The sequence below is a fragment of the Cardiocondyla obscurior genome, linkage group LG28, assembly GCF_019399895.1.
Source record: "Cardiocondyla obscurior isolate alpha-2009 linkage group LG28, Cobs3.1, whole genome shotgun sequence".
NCBI classification, from domain to species: Eukaryota; Metazoa; Arthropoda; class Insecta; order Hymenoptera; family Formicidae; genus Cardiocondyla; species Cardiocondyla obscurior.
Window position 1 is genome coordinate 1,101,550 of NC_091891.1, and position 16,528 is coordinate 1,118,077.

General features: G+C 40.9%; 1 protein-coding gene and 1 long non-coding RNA gene across 4 annotated transcripts in view; one reads left to right on the forward strand and one right to left on the reverse strand.

Annotated features, from left to right (window-relative positions):
• Positions 1 to 15,264, reverse strand: part of LOC139112393 (uncharacterized) — a 27,076-nt gene extending 11,812 nt beyond the window's left edge. Inside the window, exons 1-6 of the mRNA XM_070673385.1 lie at positions 14,919 to 15,264; positions 14,540 to 14,761; positions 12,396 to 12,499; positions 10,298 to 10,471; positions 9,613 to 9,795; positions 8,974 to 9,156 (exon numbers count right to left, since the gene is read on the reverse strand). Of these exons, the coding sequence (XP_070529486.1) occupies positions 8,974 to 9,156; positions 9,613 to 9,795; positions 10,298 to 10,471; positions 12,396 to 12,499; positions 14,540 to 14,761; positions 14,919 to 15,112 (1,060 nt within the window). The 5' untranslated portion in view covers positions 15,113 to 15,264. The remainder of the gene's footprint in view (positions 1 to 8,973; positions 9,157 to 9,612; positions 9,796 to 10,297; positions 10,472 to 12,395; positions 12,500 to 14,539; positions 14,762 to 14,918) is intronic.
• Positions 1 to 16,528, forward strand: part of LOC139112399 (uncharacterized) — a 98,384-nt gene that overhangs the window by 9,483 nt on the left and 72,373 nt on the right. For 2 of the 3 annotated variants that reach the window (XR_011547374.1, XR_011547375.1), the window contains exon 3: positions 16,264 to 16,312. This is a non-coding gene — a long non-coding RNA (uncharacterized lncRNA). Of the gene's footprint in view, positions 1 to 16,263; positions 16,317 to 16,528 lie in introns of all 3 variants that reach the window. The other variant, XR_011547376.1, reaches the window with a different exon arrangement.

Consider the following 16,528-nt stretch of genomic DNA (forward strand, 5'->3'; position numbering starts at 1 on the left):
TATTTGAAATGTGTAATTTTCTCGATGCAGGAAATTGGGAGAGCTCGAGATTTCTCCTCCTGCGTCTTTAGTCTTTAAATGCGTCTTACGTCGGAGCACGATAAAATCCGATGCGCTTCTCTTATAGAAACAATATCGTAGGAAACTCGAATTCGAAATTTCTTCGTCGGAACGGGAAATAAATCAGTTCCGAGTTAACCCCGTTGTTGCGAGAGAAACTTTCGCGCTCCTCTCTGGAAAATTTCGAATATTTTCCTTTCTCGTTGTCTACGAGAGAATTCACTATTATCTTCTCGATACGAAGGACCTCCACTTTGAAACAAGTCCTCGGATTATATGCTTATCGACCTCCGGACGCCGTAAGTTTTCCGGTAGAAGAGCTTTCCGTCGTCCTCGCGTTAAAGGCCACGATCCAGGAATATCCTATCCTTTCTTGATACCGACTCAAACGTGGAAACTGGATCACGTCGCAAGGGAAACACGCGCGCACGCCGTCACCGCCGGGAACGCTCTGCCGCGGTTCGCGTCATCGTCATCGCCGTTCGCGCACTCGCCTCCACCTCCCTCGCTTCGGCCGAACTGTACTTTGACACCGACGTCGTTGCGGCATCGACTGAGTGAATCCGGCGCTATTTCGTCGGCTTTATTGTCCACCGCCACAAGCGCGTAACCAAACGACGCCTCCTGCCCGCTCTCGTGCTCTTTGATCCCGCGAGGAGGGGTAAAACGGAAGAAGTCACGTTATCTCTTATCAGTTGTCTTGGACGCTTCTTCTCCCCGCCGTATTCCCTACCCAATTTTTATCGCCGTTCCACCCGCGATAAAGACTAATTTCTTCCTGGTAATTAGTGCTCTTTAGGTGGAAATTTAAAATTTGACGAGACTTGTCGTAGGTCAGACTGAGACAGTTGAAACGTAAGTGGCTTGGAGATAATTGTTAGAAAAAGAGATTTCTATCTGATTGTGAGATCAGTGCGTATGCAAAATTGCTGAGATACGGCATAATGCACGTGATCGAATTGTGTAACTTGATCCGCGGCACTTTTTCAGGTCGGCAAGAGATAATCTTTAAATTAAAAATCTAAGAAAGCCGAATAATCATTTCTAGATTGATCAATAAGCTAAAATAAAGTAAAACGATATCGTTGGATCAAATAACGTAACTTAGACGTTCAACTAACAAAAATAGCGTCGAGTTGTTACCCGAGCTTTGTCGAATTTATTTTTTAAATTAAATACAATGAATCTAATAAAAGAAATTACGATGATCCTTTTATTACAGAAAAGTCAGAAAGTAACTTTTGAAGAATCATCTACTTTAGCCGCGAATATATGTATGTTTTTTGTTGTTTTAATCACCTCGTTCTCTTGTAATTCCAAATTACTGTTCTTTATTTCTACGTAAGAATTTTGACGACGTTGTTAGGTCTCTTTATTGCAATAAACGATCCAGAGACGTATTTGTGTCTTCAGATATTTAGCTTGAGTTCGCTGGACCAGCACATCTCGCTTAATTCAATTTCAAGTTCGTCGTAATGAAGCTTACTGAAGTGATGATTTGTCATGGTGGCCTTGTTGCGCGACAAACATGTTATGCTTCATGTGGGATTTACCAGTAATAAAACGACAGGAAAAGGGGAGAGAAAGAAAAAAATTTTCTTTAAAAAATGAGAGAAAGAGAGAGAGAAAGAGAGATGAGGTAAATCACAAATGAAAGTTTGTTTCGTTTCGCAAAAGCGAAGAACGCAGAACGGAAACTAGTGCAGCTTTATTTAATTTTTTTTTTTTTTTTACCCAATTGTGGTTTCTTGCAAAATGCGTAGACTGCAAAAAGCTTTATAAAACTTTTCCGTCAGCTCAATTTCGCATTAATAACAAAAAACCTGAAAGGGGAGAGTAATATTTTAAAGTTCAAATTTTGTACGAGTGAGATATAAAAAGCGTCCTCTAAAAAAAAAAATCTCTCCGATAACTTTTTTTCAAAGACAAACCTGTCTCACTTAAAATTTTACATTAATAAATCCAGGTCAAAAGTAATAAAACATTCCGCGCAATAAATTACATTTCCGTTAAAATTCATAGTTTCATATAATTTTTCAAGTCACAAAGTTGTGAATACAACAATTTATAACTGAAAGCGATTTATCGTGTTTGCAAGTTGAAATGTATGCATTGCACGGTATTTTTGAAAATCGTTACAATTGCAATCCAAATAGCAATCAATGTAATCAAATCCACTGATATTTGATTCATATTTCGTTACAGTTTCGCGAAAAACATCGCGCAAAAATATAGCGTTTATACCAGTACTGGAAGCGATATGTGTCTCGGGCTGACGGCAGCGCGTGGCATAAATTTTAATACGTTTTATGCGCCGTGGAATTTTTTGCTTTGTGCGAGATCCCCGCTACAAAATAACGCCCGGGTAAAGATACCTGGTCGCCGCTTGCTCTTCTCCGCGAACGCACTCCCTCGCACTTTGTCTTCTTCACACGTACCCTTCTCTCTCTCTTTCTCTCTCTCTCGATGCACGCGTGCCTCCTTCCTCAATCGCGATGAGTCATTACAAGCCGGGTACAAAGTCCATCGGCCGGACTCTCCTCGCGGTTCTATTCTTCTCGCGTCGCCCGTCAAATCGCGGTTACCTAAGAGATTCCGTCTCGCGGAGTTGTCCGGTGACACCAGCTTGCTCGCTACATTTCCCTTTATCTCGGCCCCGCACTTACTCGCTCGCTCTCTCCTCCTCCTCCTCCTTCCGTTCACGTAGTTTCGCGCGACTTTGCACCGTGTAGTTATGGTTCGTTAAGGCATAATTAACGGCTCAATTGCCGCGCCTCTGGGCCAGCTGAACTTTGCCCGCCACGCAACGCGCGCGTGTTCACCAGGAATCGCGATTTCGCCGCCGACCTTGGAGGGCCGCCCGTCAACTTGGTCGCGTTTAGATATCCTTTCCGTCCCGTTGCATTTTATCCGCGTTTTCCCGGACTCGACCCCGGCTCGCGTTCGAAACCTTCACCGCCGCTGCAATTTTTATAACCGCTAAATTATCGTTCTTCGGTAATTGCCGAGCTACGGGTCCGCGGCTTTCTATTTGAAAATCGTTCTTTTAACAATGTTTTCTTCGGAGAGAGCTGTCCGGCTCCGAAATCGAACTGCCAGAACTCGCTTTTGGGAAATTAAAATTTCTCTGTTCGCTTTAAAATTCTGGTTTGATTTTACGATTTTTTTTTTTTTTAAGAGCTGATCCTGGAAGAGTTAGTCCTCGGAATAAATCTTTTAGTTTTGAATATGCAAATGAAGATTTTATCGGGAAATTTCTTTGTCCGACTGAACAGTGATTAAAGTATCTCTTCTCGGATGGCTCGATGACTTTTTCAGTATTATCCTTTTCGAAAGGACGTTCCTGGAGTGCATTTTCCTTAAGAGTGCTCACTCCTGAGGAATTTAAAAGCGAATCCTTCGCTTCTTCGGCGCGTATCAATTCTCCGGGCTTTTAAAATGCGTCTCTCCTTATTTTGACTGAGAATTCCCTTTTAAAGGATTCTCTCAGGGTTGACTTCTCGCAGGATCAAACTCTTAGAGTATTCTCCACGAAGTAACGCGACATGCTCTTGAGAACAGTCTCTTTCCTCGAGAGCTCCGTTTAGCTGAGAAGCACCGTCGGCGAATCTTCCTCCACAAAGTGGATCGGCTTCTCCCGCGAATCTACTCGGTAGCGATCCTTCGGGTTGGTCCCGCGGTGACCTTGACGACGCTGACGCGCTGGCGGAGTGCTCTCGGGTGGTGCGACGGGTGGCAAGGCTTTTTTCGGTAATCGCGCGCCTCAGGTTCGCGATACCCCCGCGCGTGCGTGGCGGTGATGCGTGATCGCGGGTAAGCGTGCGTGCGTAAACGTGAACGCGAGCTCTCCATTGATAAACAAAGGGCGGTCGGATGATGAGAAAGACGCGATGGAGCCACTCGGTATATATCAGGAACGCCGATGGCGACTGGAGGAGGTTTCCGCTGGCATCGGCGGTTCACGTTGTTCCTCCACCGGCGAGGGAGATCTCGTGCCGCGGTGGTGAGGGCAGCAGCGAGAGAGAGAGAAAGAGAAAATGAGGGAAGAGGCGCGAGAGGAGAAAGAGGAAACGTATGCCGACGGAGGGAGTAAACAGGGCCAAGCGTTGTATCCCTCCCTACTGTCGGGCGATCCATCCCCACGCTCTCGCAACGTCGATGCGCTCGTCGAAAACAAGTTGACCGCTCTCTTGGCGCGCGGGTAGGTCGAACTAGACGTGGACGTGTCGGTTTCGCGGAGAACTAGGGACTAAAATCGATTTCGGCGGTGAGCAAACAGCTCAACTGCCGCGCACAGCTGTGCGAAGCGCGCGGAGGCTTCGTTAATTCTGCACAACCGAGAATTCAGTAAAACTCCTCGACGTTGAAGTAACGAGTTTTCCAACGTCGGAAATTAATAATGATCCTCGCGCGTCGTCAGAATTTCTTAGCAGCGCGGGGAGCAGCAAGGTTTTATAATTCCGCACCAAAACTCTATAGCCTTGCATCATAATTTTGCCGAGTTATATATATTTCTTCATTAAAATTTAATAATAATTCACGCGATGAATTTTAATAAAGAGTACATAGTCGTTACAATTTAATAAAGTTCGGTAATCTATGGAATAAACCTTTTTTTGAAACATATCTTTTTGCCGCTCTCGGAAAACTAGAATAAAATTATAAAGAAAGAAGAGTCTATTATTATTTATTTATTTTTTTTTTAGTTTCTCAAATCATGTAATAATTAGAAGTTGATGATAACAAAAATCACGGTATATCCCGCCAGTGGAGTTTTTGATATATTCACCGAAAGGAATTAAAATGTTTTCCAAGTAATTACAAGTAATCTCCACCAAGCTACGTTGACTTCGATCAACTTTGCTAACTAACATTTAAACAAAGTTCTCGTTTTCAGCAACAGATCGAGGCTGCACTTTCGCGAAGCGTGCTCGAGCGGTGCAGCTGCGCTTTGTTGTTTTATTCCACTAACTCTAAATTTATCACCGAGAAGAAAGGCTAGAGATTGAGTGAGCGAGTGAGAGAAAGAGAGAGAGTGAGAGGCGTTGGGAGGAGAAGACAGGGGAGAGAGAATAAAAAAGAAAGACAGGAAAACTTGGTGGAGGGGACGGAAATATCTCCCACCATTCCCGTTGCCTTTTACTCCCCTCAGGATCGAATTCGTTCATCTCTGTCTTTTCCTTCTGGTTCACTCGCGCTTCTTAAGCCACGCACGGCACCAGGAACGGCGTTTGCAGCTGCGCGATTCCCGAATTACGTATGCATCTGCCGCGACTCGCACACGCGGATGCGTCGCGCGAAAGACAGAAACGCACCTTCCTCGGAATGACAAATGGAAAATCCGATTTTATTTATCCGGAAATTGAGGACCGTTCGCCATTTCGCGTCGAAATGGATTTTTTTTTTTCCGGGACGTACAAAATTGGTTTTGTTTGGAGAACGATTGAAATGGAAAAGCGTACTGTTGCATTGAAAGATCATTCGGATATTATTTTTTAATTTTTCGTCACAGAAGGCTGTAACACTTTTATTCCATTTAAACTCGATGTCGTATAAAGAAAAAAAAAAAAAAAGAAAGTAATTTTGCGTTAAAAAAGATGTAAATTTATAATATAAGAAAAAGTTATAGAGCATTTTGTTTGGAAATATTTTTAATAATTTTGATCAAACTTAATTATATCGTTTCTTTTCCTCTCTTCATCTTTTTTCAATGTAAATTACTTCATTTGCATTGAAAGTGATACATACTTTTTAAAAATAATTTTCTATTCAATTATTGAATATGTTTTATTTCTATACACACAATAATATTAATCGGCACTTAGAGAAATTTAATTTCGTGCCGCTTTAAAAGGTAGGGAAAGAGAAGTGTTCCTTAATCTCTTTCGCGGAGGATCTGTAGCTATCGCATCCGAATGATTGTTTCTCGGAAACGAGGCAATCCGCCGCGCCGGCGGAAAAATGGAAAAAAAAAAAGAATGGGTGGCCTCGTACAAAGCAACTTGTCTCTTTTTCTCTCCGTCTCTTGGTTTTCTGCTCTTTGTCTGCCGGTTTCAGGCGCCGCGGGATGATATTTTACAAGCTTTAATTTGGGCCGCAGCTGCCAGCAGTATCTCTTTCTACTGTCGATACGCCACGGCACGCTTGAAAATGTAATATAAAATACGAAATTTGCACGTATAGTTGCAACGAAAAGATAGGAAAATTATATAAATAAATGTAGCGTGAACAAGAAATAATGTAAAAACAAATATTCTCTCGTAGGATATAGAAAAATACTGTAACTTTTAGTATAGAGAGAAAACAAGTTTCCAACGAGAACCTCTTGCAAAAATAAAAACTTTTATTAAAGAAAAAGATGAACAAAAAGTAGAAATTTTTTCAAGCAATTAGATTGATGTAATTGAATTAAATTAAACTAAAATTCTTGATAGATCTATTAATTTTATGAAATATCGAGCATGTTAAAAATTTGTGAGAAATGTAATTATTTTTCTGCACAGAACTCGATCTTGCGTAGTTACGTGTTTTATTTTTACCATTTGGTAAAATTAATTTAATTACAAAATGTTGGGAAAGTAGAGTGTTTGGAGAGAACGTATTCTATTCAAAAATTGAGTGAAGTGTCTGTTGATATTCGGTCTGTATTAGTAACTTAATCACGTTTCCACACTCGTTGAAGACTAATAACTCGTTAATAATTAATCCCCGTCAGCGCATTCCACACGATTCGTACAAACTGACTGAAAAGAGAGAGAGGGAGAGAAAGAGAGAGACGGAACACAAGATTAATTAACTCAAAGATCGCAAATGGGTGCGAAGGTTCAATAGGAAGATCATTACGTTGACCTCGCATTCGATATCGACTGCTTCAAACCAGTTAGAAGTACTTTGTATATAGTTGGCATTTTATTCTGAATCGTCGCGTGCTTTTAACCCTAAAACGCTTCTTTTAGAAAGCAACAATCAGTAATAGTAATTAGCAGACAATTTAGAAATTCTATCGCAATAACTGGTATTATTAATATAACTCTTATATCCATAATCCAATAATTTTTTGAGAAATCGGTAAGTTAAGCAATTATACAATTACAAGATTAGGTTGTGAACGATTTTGCACGCAAAATTAGTTACCTGCTGGACGTTGTTGAACTTTCTCAGATTCATGTAATGCTTTTCCGAAATACGATACGCGGAATGACGTACTTTCACGAATCCCAAGGCAAGTTCGTAACACGTATTTTTTTTTTTCGCGTTTAAAGAGGCACGTGACGTCCAGACGACTAACTTCGTGCGACAACGACGACGAAGACGTCGACGATGTATGGTAGGCTTTGGAGACCCCTCTGACCCCCTCTGTCCTAAAGACTCTCTTTCAGTTCTTCCTCGTCTTTCGTTTGCCCGACGCGAAAGCGGTGTCTCGCTTTCTCCCTTCCCCGAGAAAGGATTCTCCCACCATTTTCTCCAAGAGGGAACGAAGCCCCCTCGATGAGCAACCATGGGTAGTGATGGCACTTGAACTTATTCAGATGCTCGTGAACAACAGTCGAAATTTATTTTTTAAATTTAATCGAAACTTCAAATGTAAACAGACGTAATTTTGTCTGCATATTATCGTTTTGTTTCACTTCATTTTTTTTAATTTACACTATGTATCAATTCGTATTTCTAATTTTTCAATTTTTTTTTTAAGTATATTAAATAAGACTGTCGAGTGATTTTTTAATACGTGAACTCACAGTAATAATTTTATGATGACATATAAAGTTTCTGATAAGATTCTTTTATATCTTTTCCACGTTAATTTATATTTTTACCTTTTTTTATGAAATATACATTTAATATAATTAATATAATAGTATTACAGGAAAAGAGTACATTTTATAAAAAAGTTGAAAGCGTTCTGAAATTTATTGCATTTTAATCGATAATCGGGTAATAACGAAAATTGGAATAATGTGGATTTTTATAGGGTTTCGATGTCATCACTACCCATTGGCGGATTTCCGACTCGGAGAAAGGCCGTATCGATTATCTCGTGCGAGTCGCTCTATGACCCGCGTTGAATATTGCGTGAACCGAACCCACACGCGTGACTAACGCACGCGTGTGAGTTTCGTATTAATCATAGGAAAAGGACGCACGTTTGCCTCTTAACTGCCGGTTGTCAAGTGTAGATAAGATCGCGGAAGAAAGAGAATAACGCTCGCAAGGTTCAAGAATAGAAAAGAGAGAGAACAGGTTGTGAATTTACAATTAATGTTTCACCGATAAGCATTGCACGAACTTTATTATCGGCTGTGTTGAAATTCGCTCTTCAATATCTTTTATCTGCGGGTTTAGCATTGTTAAATAACGCGATAACGCGTTACACGGAGGTAGATTATTTTGTTTATTACACGTTGTTAACGCAACGCATCGCTAATAACATTTATAGCAACAGCATTTATATATTAATGTCAATAACATTGTCTGTATTTCCCAGGATGCAGCGCTTTTAATTTTCGCGATAGATATCAACGATTCGTATTTATCGAATATCCGAGAGTGCTCGATGATATTAATAAATAATTTTCCACGCGGAAACAAACGGGTACAAAATATTCATAAATATCACGGCGAACTTGTGCATATTATTATACTGAATTACAATATAATAAAGAGCATTATTATTTCCGTGTTGCAGGCGTTGCGCGCGTTACTTTACCGCGTCGGTTTAAATTAAATCTTCGATGTGAAATTAAATTTATTCGCCGCGCACAACGAACGTATATTTCCGTAATCAAACAGAAATAGAGACGCGGACTCACGGATGCAACTGAGAGTCTGGCAAATAAAATCCGTGAAACGTGAATATATGTATAATAGGTGCGACAGACGAGACAAAACGTGGTAGTACGGGCATGGACTTACCTACACAACCGGGTAACTTGGTAGCGGTCTCGTTCCATTTACCACTTCTGCACACAAGCGTCCTTTTTCTTTCCCCGCTGTCAGGAAACACGCTGCCCGACTTGCATAGGAATGTCCGCGAAGTCAATGTACCGTTCGACACGTAACTTCCGTTCGGCGCCGAGACCTCCGGACAGCCCAGCACTGCAAAACGCGTTTGTTCGTCTCTACCTTGTCTTGCTAGTTAATGCCCTGCTTCGGTTCAAAGTTACGCAACGTCGGCGGAACCTTAAAAATTTTCCGCTATTTCCGCGGGAGCTTAATGCAATTTCGTGAAAACATTTAAACGAGTTATTAAAAGTTTTAATTACTAAAATAATGAATGTAATAACCGATGGTATCTCGAGAAACTTTTAAACTGGCGACAACTTGATTAGTGGTGACGCGGTCGCGAAAATTGTGCGTTCGAAATTAAACCCTGTACTCGTTTGATAATGAGACGTTCTCCGATAACTTATGGCGTTGCACTCGAAGGAGAAAAGAGAGATTCATTAATGTTCAGAGATATCGTTTTGCTAGACAGCCACGACGTGAACCACGAATTGGGTAGCTAATTATTAGGTAACGGTGGGAATCAATTTTCACTCGGGTTATCTTTACCTTGGTACTGCAGCAAAAAGCCCCGAGCGTTGTAGAACCTCTGTGAAGCAACGAAGTCCAGAGTCAGTACATTTGAATGCGAGATAATTCGTACACCTGCGGCGGTGCCGCAGAACTCGAGGAGGGTGCTGCCGCGTTCTCGCACTCTCACGACGTCCACGCAGTTTCCGTCAACATTTGGACCTGCAAGCGTTCACTCACAATATCCGCGTCGAGTTTGTTTGCGGAAGGCACGTAAATCGGGGCGTTTATTTTTTCAGCGGTTCACGCGGTTTCTTAATTTTCACGTCACATGCGACGCATGTGCGTTTAGTTTGCGTGGCAAACTTTAGTTACGCGACGGAATATCGTTACTCATTCCACGGCTTAGTATAAAAAACCAAAGTGGATCGTTGAAACTTGCCGGTTAAATAAAAATCGTAAATCTCGTAGAGGGGAAAAAAAAAAAAAAAAAAATATACGGTGCCGATTGAGCACGTACATTCGTCTCTTTTCAGACTTTGTTTAAGTTCTCGAGAGCTTCTCTTTATTTAAACCATAAGTTATCTTCATTGCGGTGAAGAAAAACTGATATGCCACATTCGTTCGCCGTGAACCATGAATCCGCTTTTAGCCTCGGTGCGGACAGTACGGATTTTATCGTCAATTTATCTCGCGCCTTGGCGAAGAAATTTTCGAGACTCACCACGGATATTCAAGTCGTGGAAGGTCAGAGCTATCCTCTGGTCCGGAAACGTCCTGAAGGTCCACCCGCACGTTTCACCGACGTAATACAGCGGATAACCTGGGGTGTTGACGTAACCACCTTCTCCGCCGGTTACCTTCACCTCCTGATTGCAGTATCGCCTGACCGCAGCTTCTGCAATCAATAAAATATTAATCTTTTATGCGGCACGGCGATCCATTTACACGACATGGTGCAATTTTGTCTCGCAAAATCGAGTTTCGCGAAAATAAACGTTTATAGAGAAAATAGAAACTCGACGTATTTCCCGCAAATAAAGTAATTGCCTCTACATATTTATTAAAATTAATTAAATATTACAAATTATAGGTTATATTATTAATTTCAATATATGTATATCATACATATACGTATATGTAGGAAAATAAAAAGGGTGGCATATAATATTAAATTACTCGAATTCCGGTGTTTAATAAATCGTACTAATAAAACTACCGGCTACCTGCCGCAGATGCTCGCTTTGTAATTAAATCTTTCTCACTTATTGTTAGTAAGAAATCATTAGCTGGCACAATCTGTTATATCGGTGTGAAAGGAATTATTTTCGAGGGGATCGCAAAGTTGAACAGTTTCACCATAAGGCCACTATTAACATCTGCATCCGTGCGACGAATCCTTTGCGCAGCGTGTGTAGCGCGGACCAGGAGGCGAGGGTGTCCTTGTCCCAGTTTCGAGAAACTAGGGGTGCTATTTAGGTAGGGGTTAGATACGCCGGTGGCGGTAATAAGGGCGACGAAGGGGAAATTCGGTCCTCCGTCCTCTCTCTTTCCCTCACCGCGTGCACCCGTTTCCAATATTCCGCCGAGCGTGACCGCCTTCGCAAGGAATGTTTTGTCCCGCTGAATAGCAAACGATTTTCATTCGACCTATCGATTCAATCGGGCGTTTGTCTAATGAAACGCTCTGCATTCAATCCAGATATCGAATGGTTAGAATTATTATTTTCTGATACTGATATTTCCAGGCACTTTGATTCGATATTTGGAACTTTAATTGCGAGAATTAATTCGGAATAAATTAGAAATGAATTAAATTAGCAAATGTGAGATTTTTTTTGGAACTCCCCGAATAATTTAATAATTAATTTGCACCTGAGGTTATTTCGTAATACATTGCTATGACAACGTGCGGTAATTTGATTATATTTCTGTTACTCTGGGAAAGTTAATTTTAAGCCACAGCTTGTAACATTTCACGATGTACCCCAACGTAATTCCGTGTATACATTTATTTTTAATGTGCAACCGTGTCGAACACTAAATCCGAAAAACGTAACGCTTTCCTCGCAAAGGAGCTTCCACGATACGTGCGATTCCATAGAACGGCGGGATTACATGCCCTTTCCACGGCATCATCGTTGCGCCTGGGCGCGACGCATTGTCCGCGATCGGGCACCCTGTTTCTCGTCGCCGGGAGAATTTCAGTGCATATGTCGGCAATCCCACGGTCAATAAAGATCATTGCATCGTCGACAGCTGGCGGACAACGGCCAACGGCGAGATAGAAATCTGAAGCCGATTTCGTCGAACGTGACGTGCCGTGCATTTCTCCGCCCCCGCGTGACCTGCACAACCCGAGGGGTGGGTTGCTCGCTTTATCGAGCTCGTCGATCATCGATTGCGCACGTCCACGTGTCGATCGCAGAGAAATAGACGAGCTCTCTGCCGATAAATAAAATCGTAATGTTGCAAAAATAGTATTTTGTACCGGAAATTGAATCTGTTCCTCGATTTTATAAAATAAACGACGATCGTTATTCAAAATCGACAATTAAGATAATATGCATTTTAGAGAACCTTTCGAAGCACGCAGCAGCTCGAAGGAAATTTAAGGGAATTAAAATTGGAAATACTCCAGGAAGCGCTGGTGGAAATAATTGGCTCTATTAATATTTCAGGCCATATATTGCAGTTACATATGTATACGTGTTCGAGGAATTTTTATTAGTAATAATTTTTTTCAATAAACGTAAATAATTGAGTTTTAATGTTACAAGCTATTCGGTGTTAATGTGTAATATTACGGAGAACGTACTCACCTGGTATACACGCGTATTTTAATAAAATTCCACCTGGAATCCAAGAATGTGCTCCCGGATGGTCGGTAGTGACGTTATAGCGACAGTGTTTCAGCCCAGAGCATCTGAAATATAGTCGTATTAAATATTAAATAACAGAGTAAATTGCTTTTTCGAAATGCGATGCAATTAAAGATTTATTATTTAAAAATTAATATTTTATTGAATTCTATTATCTTTTATATTGAACGGCCTAAAATGTACACAGCTCGTACACAAGTTTCCTTTATTCTCGCACGAATAATTTGCAGTTTGCGCGAGGTTTCGTTGGATACTATCGATTGTCCGACGGCCGCCAATTAAATAAGCGGCGTCGGTCATTAGGGGCTGTGAACGTGCTGACAAAAGCAACCCCCGGGCTTCCTTTTGGTGGGGGAGGGAGGGAGGGGGGGGTGAACGGAATTTAAGGGTGAAGCCAGGATTGTTGCTGCGCGATCTTTGTTGCTCGCGTTTGAAAGCAGGAGTGAATAATGGACAAGGGTGGATTTTCACCCCTTTTAAGAGGCCTCGCCGCCTCACCCCATTACGTCAACTTCTCTTCGTCGATTTTATCGGTCCCCGGGCGGAAATAAAAGGGAAATAACATTTCACCCACGCTCGTTCTTCCGAGGAATCTTTTTGAATTTTTTAGACCCGCCAGCAGGCGGCATAGTCTCAAATTGATATTTGTGGTTCTGTGTACGATCGTAATTTTTAGCTAAGGTATCGACCGCGCGATAAAATCGATAGCGTTGTAAAATTAAAATCCCCGGGAAGCTGTAGCAAGAAAAATAATCTTCTCTAATTAAAATTTAATAAAGAAAAGCGGACAAATAAATAATGATCTTAATTATACTCTGAAAATAATTTTAAAAGAAATGGATATGAATATATGAATATTAATATCTGAAATTTATAATTTTAATTATATGAAAGGGATATGTTCTTTGTATCAATACAATTTCGTTTTTTCTTCGGCATTATTAGTAGATTCCAATTATTCGTTACCTCTTCGTTTTTAATTCACTAATAATTCGGACGGTTTAGTAGACTTAATTTATTCGCGTGAGAAAAGGAAAACAGAACGAGATAAAATCCCGAGGTTTTTTAAATATAAATGAGACGTTTTATTTTTCCGCCAAGTGCTCGGTGCAATTTCAGCAATGCAAAATTTGCATCCCTCGCATTGCCATGCCATCCCCTATTTGCGGAATTCCCGGAGCGTGGTGCTGTGTAAACGTAGGGGAAACCATTTAGCGGAGATCGTTTCTCCTTCGGTGATCATTCGACGCACGTTCCGAGGGAAAAGAGAGAGGATGGGCAATTATTGCTTCAGGAATGCTTTTACCCTTGCACATCAAACGTCGAGTCGAGATTTCACTCTCGACCCTCGACGGCTCTCGAGTGTGCGTCGAGCGGCGGATAAAAATGGTGGGTGTATCGGAGACGTTAAGGGTGGCGATCGAGTGGTTTAACTGCATTTCACGATAATAACTTTTCCGAAATCATACTTTAGAATCGCAGTTTTTAGGTCACCCTTTACTTTTCTCTCATATTTGAATAATTATCTTAATTATATTTTTTATTTTAAGTTTAGTAAAAACCGGAATTGGAAGAAATTCGATTGCTCGGGTTAAATATTTCTTCATCGAATCTTATCGTAGTTGCAACCTCAGTAAGAGTATTAGAATGTTTGTAGTTGGTAGTAAACGACTCGGAATAAGAGTCGTTCTTTGCGGTCTACCTCACAATCAGACTTGCACCGTAACCCAACACTGTCTTGTGTCATCGAATACTTGTGTCGAGAACAGAAGTTCGATATCACCAGCGAGGGCCATGAATATGCTACCTAATCGACGAATCGTAAACAAAATTATTTTTAAACCGAAGTAGTGACAGCGATTAAAGAATCAGCGCGATGCTGATACAAATTATTTTTCAGAGATTGATAATAGCAAGACTAATTCGAACGTGAGATTTTCTTGTAGAATTAAATTTAACGAGTTTATGATAAATTTTTTTTTGCATTTTTAACAATTGTCTTTTCAAATTTAAATTCAGAAAAAAAATGTTACATCAAACGCTTCAATTTTATTTTTATATTTGAATGAACAAATTTAATCTACCTTTTATTCATGGATGATCTAATATCAACGACGTCGGCCTGATTATCTTCGTCGTCGAAAATGTAGTTTCCTTTGAGCTCTTTCACATTCGCCCATCGTCGTATGCTACCTTTGTTCCTCCATACTTTGAGCTCCTCCAAGCTTTTCGACTCTTTTTGACACAGCTTCGTGTGATTCGCGTGGTAATCCGCCTCCAGGATAAAGATGAACGCTCTCAACGATCTGGAGACGTAATAATAAATTGATATGACTCCGCACATAACTAGGTAGGCAAATTTCGTTGAAAGAAATTTAGTCGGCGAGAATAAATAGTTGACGTTTAATATTCTTGACTATCGCTCTCGAGGTGTCACGTCGAAAGATATATTGTACTACCGACCTGCACGTCAGTCTGAGTAGACTTTGGGAGCACCTTTCCTCCTGGATCACCTCCATGTATCCTCCGTGCACTTTCACGGCTTTGAGAATTCTGCCGAAAGGCGCCGGGGTGGTGACGATGATCCCGGGCGAAAAACTGCTTGCGATCGTCATGAGCAGCAGCATCAATAGACTCGTCGCTGCCGGCCACGCCATCACGGTTGATCATTACAGTGACCTGGAAGTCTCCTCGCGAGCCTCGTCTTCGGAAAGGGCTAAAATTAGCCCTCGAGTACCACCGCGTTCCGATAAGCGAAATCTCTCACTTCAAAAGGTAGGCGCGCACTTTTCTCTCGCCTCTTCAAGTTCTCCCACGGCCACTCGAATCGCAGCTCCGCCATCCGGAGACCGACCGACCTCTTGACGCTTATAAGAATTCGATCCGATATCACCCTTAGGCTCGAAACAACCGCGAGTCAAGTTTAGTAAGAAATACGAATGGCTTTTTATACAGAGTATAAAGTATATAGGGAGTACCTTTGTGCGCTTGTATCTGAAAACAAAGTAATTCTTAAATTATTTTTACTCCAAAGTCAAATTTTCTTGCAAATAAAAAGTAATTACTTCGCTCTTGTTTAATTAAGAAGCGGAATTAATTTAGTCGCGCGATTGTATTGTATCTCGGAGGTACTTTAAATAACTTATTTAAATGCGAAATGCTTTTGGCCAAAAGGTAGGGAACGTACCGGAAGAAAAAAGTGTGTACGCCGACGTTATTTGAACCAGATTTTTTCGCAAGCTTCTCGTTGAATACTACGAATCTTGAGATAGGTCAAAAAGTAGAGCACGATGAATAGAGATTATGAATCGCACCAAGATTTGCGACGGCAAATATCAAGAAGCAAATGTATAAAAAGAATAGAGAACATCTAGAAGCATATAAAAATACTGACTTTTAAGTTTAACTGGACGTTACGAAGAAACGCAAAATTATATTGAATATAATATTCGTCGTGTAAATTCTTTGAATACGTTAACGTCGTAAAGGAAAAATAATTAACAGATATTGGCGCGGGACGCACAGAGAGAGGTAGAAGCGGGGGCGGGATATACGCGCGGGGTGTTATCACATTCTTTTGTCGACATTCGAGCATGCGATTGATAAAATCGAGAGAATGTACGCGCGTGTGGTGTTGTTACCGCATTCGCATTTTTACGTTTTAGACAAGTTTAATTAATTTAATTTAAAAGTATTTAACTATTTTATTAAAAACTTTGTTCGAGGTACATACACTAATTTTTATTTTAAGCAATAGATATCGTTTTGATTATCTGTATAATTTATATTTTATATTTGTATGTTACAGCATATAGCATCGACGTGGCTACGTAACTCCGCCGCTGCGCATCGAACCGGTAAGTCAGTAACTTATTCTCAATTTTTAAGAATAGCCAAATGTCGTCATTTCGTTCGTCTCGAGATCGCTCTGCGAATGATATTTTTGTTCGATCCAATGATTCTTTCGATCATTTATCTCGGTCTCTTGTGTTAGTTCCTCTTTTACGATAACATAACCGTTGAAGAGTAAGTGGTCCCGTCGCGATCAATTTTTAGGCGAAGACAACGCGTTT